Raw genomic sequence first — 14,951 nt, 5'->3', positions numbered from 1 at the left:
CAATCGAACATCCATTAGACCCACTCATACCTCCTGCTCCTCCTATGATTACACATCCTCCGGCCCCACCCGCACCTCCTGCACCTCCCCATCCTCCCGCCCCACCAGTGCCTCCTGCCGCTCCTACAATCAAACATCCATTGGGCCCACTCATACCTCCTGCTCCTCCTACGATTACACATCCTCCGGCCCCGCCTGCACCTCCTGCACCTCCCCGTCCTCCCGCCTCGCCAGCGCCTCCTTCTGCTCCTATAATCAAACATCCTCCGGTTTTGCCCGTACATCCTGGTCAGTGGAGGAGCTATGTAGAAGCCTGGGGGTGTTGTGGCCCCCCCAACTTTGGACCAAACTGCGAACATTTTTTTGTAGGAGGGCTTAGATGACTTTTTTCCTAGCATTTTATACCCTCAAACACCCATGTTTTAGCCTTGCCCCCCCCCCCAGCTGTTGTTACCTAGCTCCGCCACTGATCCTGGTCCTCCTACAATTACACATCCTCCGGCCCCACCAGCACCCCCGGCACCTCCCGATCCTCCTGCCCCGCCAGCACCTCCTGCTGCTCCTACAATCACACATCCTCCAGCCCCGCCGACACCCCTTGTTCCTCCTACAGTTACACATCCCCCGGCCCCGCCTGCACCTCCTGCTCCACCTACAGCACCCCATCCTCCATCTCCACCAGCTCCTCCCGCTCCTCCTCCGCCACCCCCTCCTCCTCCACCACCACCACCTCCACCTCCTCCTACTACCCCTACCCCTCGCTCTTCACCGCGAGTTAGCATGTGCGGCAACTGCACGTAGTCATCGTCGTCATCATCACTGATTTCCACGACAACCCGCGCCATAAAGGAACTGCACGAGAGAATGTGGGTGTGTGGTTAGGAATAGGCAACGAACAGCACACTAACAGAGATATGGAAAAACACGATAGCACGTATCAAATCGATCGTGTTACATGCAAAAGCGCAAATCGACGGGCATGCTACTATAGCTAGGTCGTTCTAATCCATACAAGGGCGCAAAAGTACCACAGCTTCAGGTAATATCGTGCAGAAGTACGTGATCGATGCCGGCGGCGTCCTCCCCCGGCGGTCGGCTGGGGGAAGCAGGATCAACGCGGCGGGGAGGGGCTGGCGCCGCTCCCAGAGTTCTGGTCTGGTCTCCTCCCGGCGGCGAGCGGCGGCGGCAGTCGGCAGACGGCGAGGAGGTTCGATCGATCGATCTGATCTGATTTGATCGATTGCAGAGAGGCGACCGAGGGTCAAGGATGGACGCTGTTTTGTTTTGTTTTGTTTTTCTTTTGAGGGGTACGGGTCCGTTTCCTAGTGGGATTCGGAGGGCCAGTGAGATTGGGTTAGTATTAGCGCCGTGTTTGGAGTTGGGCCAGACATCCTATCGCACCGTTCACATTCCTTCCCCCCACGATGATGATCCCAACGGCATGCCCGTCGTGGGACCCCTAAAAAAAGTATAGCTACTTCACCCAGTTCTCAAGGAAAAAAACATAGCAACTTCATCTTCAGTCTGTATATGTCTCTATGCAAGCACATCCGTGCAAGTTCTTATACATCATACACTCGAAATCAAATCACCAATAACTGTCAATATATCACGACGCCGATCTTGCAAAATCCTCTTCGGTCCTCTTTTGCCCTTCTGTTACAACCACCAGCAATGAGTAACAACATATCTACAGTAGCTATCGACAGCGTAAGAAATACATGGCTCCTACAATGTTTCAGTGTGCTATACAAACATCCCCTGCCGTAAATCCAAAGACGAAGTAGTATGGTCCAGGCTCATCATAGGTTGGAGAAGGAGCTGGGCACCTTTGGCGCCCCTTCGAAGGCCCACGACGATATGAGGTGGTGAGCGATGGCGTAGGGCCCAGGGACGAACATCGGAGCCGGTTCCTCGCTCTCCACCCTGAGGTCGGAGGAGGTGCTCTGCCCTCTCTCCGTGCCCTTGCATATCTGGTTGACCTTGAGCGCGCTTGATCTCTGGGCTTTCTCATACTCGGCAAACGTTAGCGCTTTCTTGACGTCTTCACGGCTGTGCCACTGGGCATCTGCGCGTACGACAAAAGAAGAAAAGAATGAGCACCAATCTGGCTCTTGAGATGAGAGCTACGCGCCCAGGAGTATCATGCAGTTGATTTCTAAAACACTTCTCCTGAAACTGAAATATAAGTTTGGGTTTTGCAGCATTGATCTATAATAGAAATTTCATCTCTATATATTCTTGTATGATATATTACACAAGAGGAAAATAACGGAAGAGAAACTGTGACATGGGAAATGATGAGATAAATCAGTTGCAGCAGGAAAGGCTAATAGAATCAGCATGTCATTCATGTTAAAAATTACCTTCAAGCTCTTTTTTATCAACATGTATGTCCAATGATTTAGCATAAGCAAAGAAACCCACCATCAGCTGGCATGGCATGGTATTTGGCCCAACTGAAAAAAAAACATATGCAACATGAGAACATTGAGTGAAAACATACTAGTTTCAACTGATGACTTAAAATAGTTCTTCAAATATACAAGTACTTATGTAAGTCTTGACACGGTAACTACATGTCTACACACTTGAAATATCCCAGTATTAATGTATTGTCACAGGTTCCCATTGGAAAATAAACAGGCAATCAGAAGACTAGCTTACCAGGCCATGGTTGAGAACTGTGGTAAATGACTTGCCCAACTTCAATCCCAGTTTCTTCCCATGTTTCCCTTCTCACCGCCTCTTCCAAGCTTTCCCCTGGCTACAAACAGAACAGCTGCAGTGAGGATAAGCTTCTTCCAATGCATGGCTAGGACCGTGAACTTGTTAGCTAACCCTACACACTGAAAATTATACTGTGCTTGATAACCTTAGGATACAGTAAACCAAGAACAAGAATTTCTTTCAAAAGTCCTCAATTTATTCATTCATCCATTCTACTTATGCAAGCTACACCAAACTTTAGTGGTTACAAGCTTACAACAATGAGGCTATTACAACCTTACTGAATTCAAAGATAGCTTATGTGGCCCATGTTCAGATGATCAACTGAAAGCATTACTGTGTATTAAAAGAAACTGGATCCCTAAGTTCTTCATTGTCTACTAATAACGACTACTGGATGTCAAAACAGGCCAGAGAAAATTTTCCAAAATAATCATGCTTGGCACGATTCCGAGTGTCAATTTCCAAGTCACAAAGTCAGAATATAGTGTGTTGATGGGGTATTACTCTTATCCCTGTAACTGAGATTTACGTCGGGTATTTTAAATCAAATTCAAGTTCTTCTGCTTAGTAAGTGCTTCAGTTAACCCCTCTGTAAGCATGACTAACGTGACAATGCTAACTTTTTACAACATCTAAGCAGGATACAGGAACATGTTGTATAAGAAAGCTATTAGTTCACTGAACTTCTTATGTACTCCTATTAGTACTAACAGGGGGTGACAGGCTGACAGCAACTTTTTGTACCCCTATTAGTACACCAAGGTATTCTTAGCCTGCCCCTCCACATTCAACCCAAAAGCAGCTCATGAAAATTTAAGAGAACAAAGGATGCAAGTGCAACTAAGCACACATAACGATATGCATAAGAGAAGAAGTAACTCGCACCTCTATAAAACCAGCAAGACAACTCCACATCCGGGGCACAAATCTTGACTGCCGGCTTAAGAGAGCGCGGTCATTTTCTTTATCAATGACCAGCATAATCACAACCTGCAATCCACCAAAAAAGGCTTAAGGAGACAGTGGATACAAACCAGCACAAGCCACTGGCAGCTGGAAACACTAGGAGAGGCCAGTCAGTAACAGAGCACAGATCATACGGGGTCAACTCGAGGGTATATCCTCTTCTTGCAGGACTCGTTGCTGCACTGCTTCCGCGTCCCAGCTTCGGTAGGAACTGCCTTTGCCCCGCACGCTCCGCAGAATTTCGCCGTGTTGTGCCATTCTAGCAGCGCTCGAGCCTGCCCGCATCAGGAATCAAATCAAGCAAATCATTTGGCATTCCCGAATCACAGAGATGTTTTCAGTATCAGTGGGGAATTTACTTGAGAAAATGCTACTAGTTGGAAATAACCAAAAGTAGAAAATGGCACGCACGTGGCCGGCGATGGCGAGCTCCCCCATGGTGTCCTTGTCCCTCCAGTCGGCGGCCACCATGAGCGTCCGCAAGTCGACGAACGCCGACTCCTCCCCCGCGCCGCCGAACCTGGCGCCCTCCACCTCGCTGACGTCGACGGCCCAGTAGGCGGCGGCCTCCTCGCCGCCCCCCTCGCCGCCGTGGGATCCCAGGAACACGAAGACGTCCGAGGGGACGCCGGGGACGCGCGAGGGCGGGAGCCACGCGAGGCGCCAGGCCGGCGGGGGTGCGGGGGAGGGGGACGAGGACGAGGGAGCAGGAGGGTCCGGGGAGCGCGCGAGGGGGCGGCCGCGGCGGAACGGGAGGACCCTGGAGAGGTGGTGTCCGGCGGCTGCGTCGGCGCCGTCGAGGAGGGCGCGGAGGGCCTCGGCGGCCGCGGAGGGGGAGACGGCGCCGGAGGAGCGCGTGCCGGCGAGGCCGCGGAGCGGGTTGGCCGCGAAGGCGTGGGCGCGGAGGTGGATGGACATGGCGAGGGAGGCACGGCGGGTCGGCGGCAACCCGGGCTGGTTGGTGGCGCTCTGCCTCGCTTGTTTGGCTCGCCGGCGAAGGTTGTTGGGTTGGATTGGAGGTAGCTGGGAAAGAGGAGAGACATGTCTCCATGCCACGTGGGGCCACCTACCGACCGATACATCCACCCGGAGCATTTTCACACGTGGCCCTGTCCTTCAAATTTTCATTTCATATTTACTATAAACGAAAATCTAAGTTTGAAACGATGGCCCTTAGTCAAAGCGTGTTCTCTTACCAACCCGTCATCGTGTACCTCCCACGATGCGCAGGACACGTCGCCGGAGTAGCCTCGTTAGGAGCGTGATATACAAGACACGCCGACAAGCTCTTTTGTAGACCCAAAACCCCACACGTTCGGGGAGGAACTTGCCAGGAAGTGCGGCGGCTATGGGGCTGTTATGGGTCGGTCCAACCGTTCCTAGAGCCTTGAGGATTTTTGCTCTTCAACACGAAGAAGGAGAAAGCAAAAATTAAGGAGAGATGTAAACTAAGAGTAAAAAGTAGTAGATTCGCTGTCATTTATGTGTTGTTGTGCAATCGACCGGCATTTCTCATCTATATATAAGACGGTTGGATTTTCTGTACAAGAAAATGACTCAAAGCTCATCTAAAATATTAAGTTCTAACCAATTTGGACACTGGTCGTCTGGAGGATGCGGAGTCGGGCTTTGGGCTATAAAAAGTATATACTAGCCTTTTGCGCCGATCGTGGAGATCATGCATGACTTCGGACTGAGATAACTCCGACAACACACTTCTTCTCGATGATCTGAGTAATTGTCATGTTCAAAACTTCTTCATCCGAAGTCATATTCAATGCGCAATCGAGCGGCCAAATCTATAAAAGATATTGAAAATCCCGTTTTGTGCCTGAAAGTTACAAACCTTTTGTCAAGGCCCGGAGGCTCCCAAAAGGTCCCCCGAGGGTCCGGAATGTCTAGCCAAGCCCGGAGGGTCCGAACTACTTTCTCTGCAGCATATCGTTTTGGTTGTAACTTCTCCACATGACCTTGGATTGAGATGATTCAAAAAGCAAAAATCTTCGTAGACGAAGAATCTTCATGTGGAATACTTTTCCATCTGAAGCCATATTAATTACTTTTTTTATGACAAAATATGGTGTCAACAAACCGTCTGATCATCCGAACGATGTTCTATGAGGAGAAATAGCGAGACGAGGAAGGAAAGAGAGTAATCGACCGGTGAGCATACTGACTATGATAATTAAGCACTCATGGAAGCCTTGATGCTCGTGGAGAGGAGGGGAGCGAGGTGACAATGACGGATCACAGAAGAAAAGGTGGGTGAGAGAGATGTGAGAGGTAGGAGGGGCGGACCAGAGACTCCTAAGGCTAAAGGGCAACTGATCACGACAGAAAACAAAGAGTAAATGTACACATTCAGAACTTGAAAATCTTGGACAAAGCAACCTAAACCATTGACTTTTTATGAAAGACTTTTTGAACATGGATTGGTTTGATAAAGGGGAAAACTTTGTTTTTTGCCACTCTAGTTTTTGCCAACTTTGCTTATGCCACTTTAGAATTTGACATTTCACTTTTGCCACTCTTAGCTTTTGACAATATATCACTTTTGTCATTCTGTGGCAAAAGCAAAAAATTTAGAATGGCAATTATGATACATGTCAAAAGCTAAGAGTGGCAAAAGTGAAATGAAAAATTATCATTTTTGCCACAGAATGACATTTGTGATGTATTGTCAAAAGCTAAGAGTGACAAAAGTGAGATGTCAAATTCTAGGGTGGCATAAGCAAAGTTGGCAAAAACTAGAGTGGCAAAAATAAAGTTTTCCCTTGATAAAGGCAATTTTTTCGGATATCAATTTTTGTCCACATAGTCACAAGAGTTACATAGGATGAGGTGAGATTTAATCTCGAAGTAGATCGAGGAACAAAGAAATAAAATAAATGTCCCTCTTGTTTTTTTTTGCGGGAAAAACTTTCGATCCATTCATCTTCAATCATGGTAATACAACGAACACCAGAAATACAAATTACATTCAGATTCATAGACCACCTAGCGACGACTACAAGCACTAGCGAGCCGAAGGCGCCGCCGTCATCGCCCCTCCATCGCTAGAGTCGGACACAACTTATTGGAGTAGACAGTCGAGAAGTCGTCGTGCTAAGGCCAATCCGCTGGAGACACACCTCCACACGCTCACCAACGATACTAGATGCACAGCCAGAACGGGGGCTAGGTGGGGAGACCTTTATTCCATCTTCAGGGAGCCGTCGTCGTCTCGTCTTCCTAAACAGGACACAAACCCTAACAAGATTAGATTGAAAAAATGATTAAAAATAGAGCCCTCCCGCCGGCCCTTGCCAGGATCCACTGCGTCTCCATGACCCTAGGGCCACCGGAGACGAGGCGGACCTGCGCCGGCGCCGGTGAGAGGCACGAACCCTAACTTTCTTTCTTAGAGGAGGAGGCGGCTGTTATGCTTGCACATGGTAAAAAAAATGCCCCTCTTGAATTCTAGAAAACATGAGGCTTGATGTAGAGGAAAGGAAAACTAATATGCAGTTTTTTTATGTCAATCCAGCTTTGTACTGGAAAAAAAAAGCTGTATACATGGCTGCCCATATGTTTATATATAGTCTAGAAACACCTAAAAGTTGTCACGTCCAGGTTTTAGGAGTCATATAATAATCTGGAGCTGGGCATATGATCTTCCTTCCAAACTCTAGAAAGCTGGAGCAATTTGTGAATTTTGCACTGATCACCAATGGACATATCTTCCTGCCAGTATTTACAATGGACATGCTTGTATCCATTCTCTGCATGCATGGATTTTTTTTCCCCACGAATTTCCAAAACATAAAGATGTGATTTAGCAAAAAAAAAAAAAAAGAGAGACTGAGATCATCTGTGCCGGGCTTCGAAATTTTTCTTTTGGTTTTGGAAACAACATGATGGCAACGATACTTCAGGCAAGCAACAGAGGAAAGGAAACAGAAACACACGCGCATCAATAGTTACACAATACATATAAGGATGGTTAAGAATATTTATTCAAGTAATCCAAACCATACAATATGAGCGACGCCTCAACCAACGTAAACGAGGCGTGACGAGACCATGCACGCGTTACATTCTGGAAGCTAAGGGAACTTCTCCTGCCCTCGCAACCATGCGACGGTTGTAGTAGTATAACAGGTGGCAATACATCAGCATATATACTACTGTGTAGTTTTATTTTTCCTGGATCGGAGCTTGCGAGTGTGACAATGGTTGGTCTCGTCCTAAGCCATCTCGTCACGCCTATCGATCTCGGTCGGCATGATTGGTCCTCACTTCCCGGTGCCTGCTTATTTTGGTACAACAGAACGATTCCAGTTTAGGGCACAGAGAATATATGTTGGATGAACGTTTGCAAATTGCAGTGCAAACAAATGGTCTCGGGGTTGCTTGATGAGACAGCTACAAGTAATTTTTACTACAACTAACTGTTGTCAAACAGTTTTTTGAGCTCTTTTGTATTGAGCTTTGCATGCAGATTTAAATCGAACATGCATGTATTTGATCAAAGAGTAGTTGTACATTAAGGCACCAAAAGAACATAAGTTGCAAATTGAAGACAATATACCTGCTTCCCTAGGTGCATTGCAATGATAGCACTCAATTCTGCTTGCAAAGTTGTGCACATTACAGCCAGGCCTGGATGAAATACACACAAATAGTTTTGTGTCAAAACATGATTCAAACTATTTCACAAGAGAATGTTATATAAGTGTTGTTATTTAGTTAACTTTCCTCTCAAAACATGTAGGCCTGCATGCTACTGTTTCTTGCCATGCAAAGATGTCAGGATAAAGGATACATACAGGTTGTAAGGATGACATCTATGTTTGAAGTGAAGCTATAGCTCACCTTGTGCATATCCAGTCACCAGTTTTCCACCCAGCACGAACTCCACCGCTCTCAGCAGCGCCAGTGCCACCCTGGCCTGCTGGGAAGTCCCTCACAATTGTGCCACACTTGAGGCAGCTGGAGCGGCTGGCGAAGTTGTGGTAGCCGCAATTGCAGTACCAGTCACCTGGGCGAACGTCCAGGGAGGTCAGCACACCACCTATACAGCGGCCGTCTCCGAGCTGCAGATCCGAGCGCGTGGCACGGCAGCGCTGACAGAAGTCACGGCGGCTGAAGTTGAGGTGCTGGCACGAGTTGCAGTTCCAGTCTCCAGGCTTCCTCTGGGTGTTCATTCGCAGTAAGCCCTGTATAAATGCATGCATGGATGTGTCAAGAAGTTAGTGACATAAAGGGAAAAAAAGAACTAGACATAAGTTATACCTGAAGTACTACTAATTATTGTTAGCTCATTGCTCCACATATGTGTAGTATGAGCATAGAGATATTACAGAACCATAGTACTGTCGTAATTATATGTATGGGAATATGTCCTGGGCCAATGTGATTATGAGCTAGAAAACCAAGAATGAGAACACATGTACTTAAGATGCTCGTACTGCACATAGCCCATGTGAACACAAACTAAAAGGAGGAATATTGTACAGGCTAGACAAGGCAGGAGAGAAACAAAATCAGGGTCACCTTAACTAAATTAGGCTAAGTCGGTGCTCCATCTCTATCATTTGCACATGTAGATACATAAGATAAATTTTTAGATGGTATCCCAAAAGGTGGATACAAGGCAAGCAAAATGCTATGCAAAGAGAGAACATGCTAATTAGCCAATAAAAATAACGAAAACAAAACTAGTCAATTTAATCTATAAAGAACCAACTGAATCTATTTAGATAGGATTTAAAATCTTATGCACATCACATGCATCACACTTACGCTTGCACAAATACTTTTTGAGCAACTATTAGTAGATTAAGAACAAGAATAAGAGTATATGGCCTTTTTCAAGAAGATTACATAGGCAGATGGTCCCGTTTGATAGAAGAGCCAGAAGAACAATAGAGGAACTTGGTCTTAAACAAATCGTCCAAAAGAACAAGAGAGGAACAGGGGGGGTCACATACCCTGTGAAAGCTTTTGGTTCAGTACTAGGGTTCTCAGTTGCTGTCTTGTCCTTGTTGTGTGCTTGCTTCCTTGCTCGCTGTGTTCTTACTTCTTGTGGATGGTTGCCTTTTTATAGTGGAGGCGCCTCAATAATTGCGAATCCAGTGGGGCTGTGGAGGCACGGAGATGCTCTGACCTAGCCTTTCTAACTGAGCTATCCAGATTGAAGAAGGGGGTGAATGGAGAAAAAAGGACGGGGCAGAACCAAGAAAGACCACAATGCAACAGGAAAGTGGTGCCAAAGATAGGAGAATTTCAGTTTTACATCCTGAGTCTACACCATGGTATATTACTTCTGAATATGTGGTAACTGATTCTTCCAAACATAAATGTAACTGCTGCTATAATTAACTACTCCAAAAATCAAATAGCTGTCTCAGTAACATAATTTGATTAAGGTAATTCAGGCAAATGTTTCGTGTATATACGCCAAATCAACTTTTCATTGGCATGGATACCTCACTGGTTTTATAATTATGATCTAAATTTCAAGCTAGGGCTACAGCTGTTCAGTTGTAAATGTGCAGGCAAGCAAATGTCAAGTAAGAATGGTGTCTACCGGGCATGCCAAGTATAAACCAGTCTTTCATGCATGTTGCTTAAAGAGTTACTTAAATACTACAAACACAGTTGATTAGTTAGACCATAAAAATAGCTCGAGACTGAATCGACACCATGGATATTACAGGTTTCAAGAGCAACAAATTCAGCACAATAAGATAGCCTGATCAATAACTTGTTTTCTGCTATATATTACTGGCCACCTTTTCTCTCTTTTTTCAGAGAAATTGTTAGTTTAAGGTCTTTTAATTTATCCATGGACAAAGGTGTGAGGAATTAGGATCAAAGGATATATTCTTTAGATTTTGATTCTTCCACAATATGTACCTGGGGAGGTGCAGATCTAGCAGTTATGCACACTTCATGTGGCTAATAGAAATCCTAGTGCCCCCACCTTAGACCAAAGTGCCACATTACTTGAGTAACTGTAAGAACGAAAAAGAAAGGCAGATAGGCCAGCTATTACAACTAAAGTGTGGAAAATATAAGTTCATAAACGAATTTGAATAAATTCAACTGTATAGAAAATGTAAATATAGTTCTGATAGTAGAAATGCTGGATAACATCTAAGCTTAAATGAATTGTTTAAATTAGCCTTTCTCATATGTATTCCCCTTATTATACATACGGGCTCAATGTAAAGCTTGTAAGTGTTGTATCCATGGAATCATACTATTACATGTGTTTAAATCCATTACCGAGTAAATGTGCTCTAGATCCATTACAGAGTAAATGTGCTTCTAGCTTCTTTACCGGCTTCCTGTATGGGCATCCCTGATTAAGCATGCAGCTGTGTATAATAATATATTTGCCTGCGAGAAAAGTACAATACACTGGATATTTGTCATCCTCTGTTCTATAGTGCACAATGGTAGGCAGAAAAATAACTGGAAAGGCCAAAATAGATGCATGTAACTTTTAAGAAAATGGCCTACAAGATTCATGGTGACAAAATTAACAGTTCAATGAAGATACTAGTGGCTCAGGACTTGGTAGGCTTATTATTTCAAGCAAAAACAGTGAACAAGAAAAGGAAAAAGTTTCTTGGCTCTATGGAGCCATAACTCAAAACTCAATCACCCTTGGATGCTTCTCCAGGGTTTGTATCACTGCCCATTACAAAATTGCTTGGCGAAGATGGAGTACTAATCACAACACTCTTCCTACAAACTCCCTTTAATATCTCTCTACAGCATCAACACACAAAAATATTGTTGGAAAGGCACGATAAACAAAGGAAAGCATGATTGAAAACCTTATTACACAAATAAAAATTAAGAAAGTAGCAGACATTCCTATGTGGACCAATCTGCATCAAACAACGCTAGAGGGTGGAGCCATGGCTGCATGGAGCTGAAACTCCAGACTTGAAAAGAAAATAGGTAAAGCTAATTCTCTTCAGTTAACATTTTACCTTTTACTAATTTAATTTAATAAAGAGTTTGCATGTCTTGTCCATTCTAGATGTTGTGCAACCTCCCAAAGATAGTACTAAAGTTGGAAGTGGCATTATATGCCAGGGGCAGATTGTATTATTGGGGTTAAATATATATAGCCACTTCAGAATCAATTCTCTGCATACGTGCATGACCTACAGACGTTCACAAAACCTATTCTGATCAACATATATTCTCCCAAATCACACCTTTACGCAATAATTCAAGAGGTTCCATGTTCACTTGTAGTCAGCTGTCCGTACTGTTTTATTTGCATGAAAAGGATCTGTCAGGACTACCCTAAGTATGTCTGTTCCTTTCCCTCTGTTGTCATCAGGAACTCAAACGTGAGTAGAAGAAACATGAATAACCCTGTTGCTCAGAAACCAAGTAAGACCCACAGAGAAATATATAATATACATGACAGAAGCTTGGTGATAAGAATATGATTTCCATATATCAAAAGAAAAAGTATGTTTTTCACCAAGGCACACTGTATTTACAGAATTCCTAAAACTGGACAAGTCTAGTTTACTAACAAGTTCATATGGGGTTTTCCCAATCTAATCTAGAATAAACGTAGTTTGATGAAATTTAACATATTTATTTATGCGGCAAATTATGGAAATCGATCTGTTGTAGATCATTGGATCAAATGTTCCCACTAGCCAGATTGACCACCATAAAAAAAATTAATCAAGTGTGGACACATCAATAAAGTGTTCCTTTTCAACAGAGAATGGTCAGTTACCATCTACCATACAGCTTTGGTTTTGTGACCTGGATGCTTTAGCGTCTATAAACGGCAGAGCAAGAGCAGGGTTCAGTTGATGCTTCTCGCGCTGCTGGTTTGCAGAGGAATCGATTCCACACGGAAGTGCGAAGGTAAAGACGTTATCGGTTGCAAATACTGTTTCCACTAAACCATGTTCGTTGTCGATACATCCATGGGATGTCGACCGGCAAAGCAAATCAAAGACCAACTGGTGAAAATCTAATCTACTAAATCTCTCCTATGAATGGGTACTGATCTGGTGAAGGTGAAGTTCAGTCCATACTGCAACTACAATGGTACTCTGCTTTCTCAAAAAGGCAAAGGATTCTAAGCTTGCAATTCCAATTCAATTATGATTTGAAAAGATTGTTCCCGGTGTCCCCAAAGAATATTATTCTTTGTTCCCTCAGAGGAAGCTCATGTGCAAAGCACGCGCTACGGCATATACAGATTTTCATCCATGCAGCGGAAACTCCGCGTAGCAAGCAGTGCTTTGACAGCTGCGGATATTATCCGGTGATAAAAGAAAAATCCGGTACTGCACAAGACAATATACCTGGGACTATTGGGGGTTTGCTTAGGAAAAAAATGGTTTTATTTGAGACGACAAGGACATTTTATCAAGCTCCAGGTTCTAGACATGCAGAGCACTATTGGTGCCCCTTTATTCCCTCTTCTTAATCTGAATTCGTCGATTTATTCCACCCAAAACATTCCATCGCCCCTTATCACTTGCTCTAATTTTTTTTTAAAGCGTAGCATTCACCTTTGATCCCCATCTTGATCTTCCTGCTGAAGTCTAAAAAGGATAACGGCATCTCACATTTTTATACTGACGATGGCTGTGGTAAAAAGAGGCTTTGGTCGGGCGGGCGGTACCTGGAGCAGATCTGCCCGAAGCTTTTCTTTTTGGGCGCGCTACCCGGGCGCCAGGGGGAGGCTCGGGCTCAGGCAGGCTCGGCTCCTCGCTTCGCCTTCTTCTCCCGCCTCGGCGGCGTGCGCGCCGGCCGCTGACGGCGGGCGCCGCTTAGATCCGGTCGCCGTCGATTGGGCCCACGGAGCCGGCATCCGAGCGGCTCAAGCCAACCCCACCCGCGACCACGTCGGCGCTGCTTCTCCTGCGTCGTCCTCATCGCTTCCGCACCCTGCTGCCGACGGCCGGAGCCGCCGCCGACCGCCACGCGTCGTTGTCGCACGGCACTGACCACTGAGATGGCTTAGTTTTATTTTTTCTTTCGATGAGGAACACTGAGATGGCTTAGTTGGGCTGGACAGTGCTGAAGGTCCCCCGCTCGGTATAGTAATGGGTAGGCCCATGAGTTCGATCGCTCGTGGTTTTTCTTGGCCGGTTCTTCGCTTCGGTTTTTGCTTCTTCTTTTTTTCGTTTTCATTGGTTTTTTCTTTGATTTTCTTTATTTCTTCATCGGTTTTCTTCGATTTTTATTCTTCTATATACTATGATATTTTTTTCATTGGTTTTCTTTGTACTTCGGTTTTATTTTCATGAAGGTTTTCTTTGTTTTTTTTATTTTACTTGGATTTCATTGTTTCTCTTTTTTGTTTTCTTTTGTTTTTTAGTTTTCTTCATTTTTATTTTATTTCGTGTAGGTTTTATCAGAAGAAAAAAGTATATACATTCTTAATGTACACATGAAAAAAAAATGATACACATTGAACATTTCTCAAATACACGATCTAATTTTTTAAGTACATGTTTTTGAACACTTTGTTGAACATTTTTCAAAAACGTGTTAAACATTTTTTCCAATATGTGGTCAATTTTTTTTCTATACACATTTATCATTTTTTAAATTCTTGATCAACATATTTTAAATACTTTCTTAACATTTTTGTAAATGCTTGATTAACATTTTTACATACATGGCCAGCATTTTTTCTATACATAGTTAAAAAAATTTAAAAGCTTGATCAACATTTTTCAAATAGTTTAGTAAGATTTTTATAAATTCTTGATTAACATTTTTACATACATGATAATTATTTTTCAATATTTTTTTTAAACATGGTCAACATTTTTCCTATACACATTTAACATTTCCAAACGCTTGATTAACATTTTTTAAACACTTGGTCAACATTTTTTTTTCAAATGGTTGATTACATTTTTATATACAAGATCAAATATTTCCATCATTTTTAAATACATGTACAACTTTTTTCTATACACATTTAACATTTCCAAACCTTGATTAACATTTTTGAAACACTTGTTCATCATTTTTTTTCAAATGCTTGATTACATTTTTATATACAAGATTAAATATTTCCATCATTTTCTTAATACATGTTCATCTTTTTTTCTATACACATTTAGCATTTCCAAATGCTTGATTAACATTTTTCAAATATTTGTTCAACAATTTTTTTAAATGCTTATTAACATTTTTATATACATCTATACCAATATAAAAAGACCAAGAGGGGCAGATCAAACAAATCTCGGCCA

General features: G+C 43.7%; 2 protein-coding genes across 7 annotated transcripts; both read right to left on the bottom strand.

The window, feature by feature from the left end:
* Positions 1-1,493: 1,493 nt before the first annotated feature.
* On the bottom strand, positions 1,494-4,809 carry NUDX19 (nudix hydrolase homolog 19). Its single transcript, XM_048686858.2, has 6 exons — positions 4,111-4,809; positions 3,834-3,974; positions 3,619-3,723; positions 2,668-2,767; positions 2,367-2,459; positions 1,494-2,068 (listed from the first exon to the last, which is right to left on the bottom strand). The coding sequence occupies exons 1-6, from the start codon at positions 4,792-4,794 to the stop codon at positions 1,803-1,805; spliced, it is 1,389 nt and encodes a 462-aa protein (XP_048542815.2). The 5' UTR covers positions 4,795-4,809; the 3' UTR covers positions 1,494-1,802.
* A 2,842-nt stretch (positions 4,810-7,651) lies between these two features.
* On the bottom strand, positions 7,652-13,746 carry LOC125518885 (RNA-binding protein csdA). 6 transcript variants are annotated; one of them, XM_048683769.2, is made up of 7 exons: positions 13,364-13,746; positions 13,251-13,283; positions 10,972-11,085; positions 9,672-10,697; positions 8,554-8,897; positions 8,270-8,340; positions 7,652-7,987 (listed from the first exon to the last, which is right to left on the bottom strand). In XM_048683769.2, the coding sequence occupies exons 5-7, from the start codon at positions 8,883-8,885 to the stop codon at positions 7,974-7,976; spliced, it is 417 nt and encodes a 138-aa protein (XP_048539726.1). In that variant the 5' UTR covers positions 8,886-8,897; positions 9,672-10,697; positions 10,972-11,085; positions 13,251-13,283; positions 13,364-13,746; the 3' UTR covers positions 7,652-7,973. The 6 variants fall into 6 exon arrangements, with proteins under 6 accessions (XP_048539726.1, XP_048539725.1, XP_048539721.1 ...); XM_048683768.2 differs by lacking the exon at positions 13,251-13,283 and having other exon boundaries at positions 9,672-9,865; positions 10,600-10,697; XM_048683764.2 differs by lacking the exon at positions 13,251-13,283 and having other exon boundaries at positions 9,672-9,860; positions 10,600-10,697.
* Between the last annotated feature and the right edge of the window lie 1,205 nt (positions 13,747-14,951).

This window comes from Triticum urartu, chromosome 7A (assembly GCF_056163025.1).
Source record: "Triticum urartu cultivar PI428250 chromosome 7A, HENAU_Tu73, whole genome shotgun sequence".
NCBI lineage: Eukaryota > Viridiplantae > Streptophyta > Magnoliopsida > Poales > Poaceae > Triticum > Triticum urartu.
The sequence above is the reverse complement of the archived record's forward strand: the minus strand, read 5'-3'. Positions and strand labels throughout refer to the sequence as shown.

Coding starts and splice junctions, on each gene's coding strand:
- NUDX19 (XM_048686858.2), bottom strand. CDS start 4,794: ATGCTCCGGGTGGATGTATCGGTCGGTAGGTGGCCCCACGTGGCATGG. Junction 3,975..4,110: donor AGCTCGCCATCGCCGGCCAC/GTGCGTGCCATT, acceptor TGATGCGGGCAG/GCTCGAGCGCTGCTAGAATG. Junction 2,069..2,366: donor TGATAAAAAAGAGCTTGAAG/GTAATTTTTAAC, acceptor TCGTACGCGCAG/ATGCCCAGTGGCACAGCCGT.
- LOC125518885 (XM_048683769.2), bottom strand. CDS start 8,885: ATGAACACCCAGAGGAAGCCTGGAGACTGGAACTGCAACTCGTGCCAG. Junction 8,341..8,553: donor GGTGACTGGATATGCACAAG/GTGAGCTATAGC, acceptor TATTTCATCCAG/GCCTGGCTGTAATGTGCACA.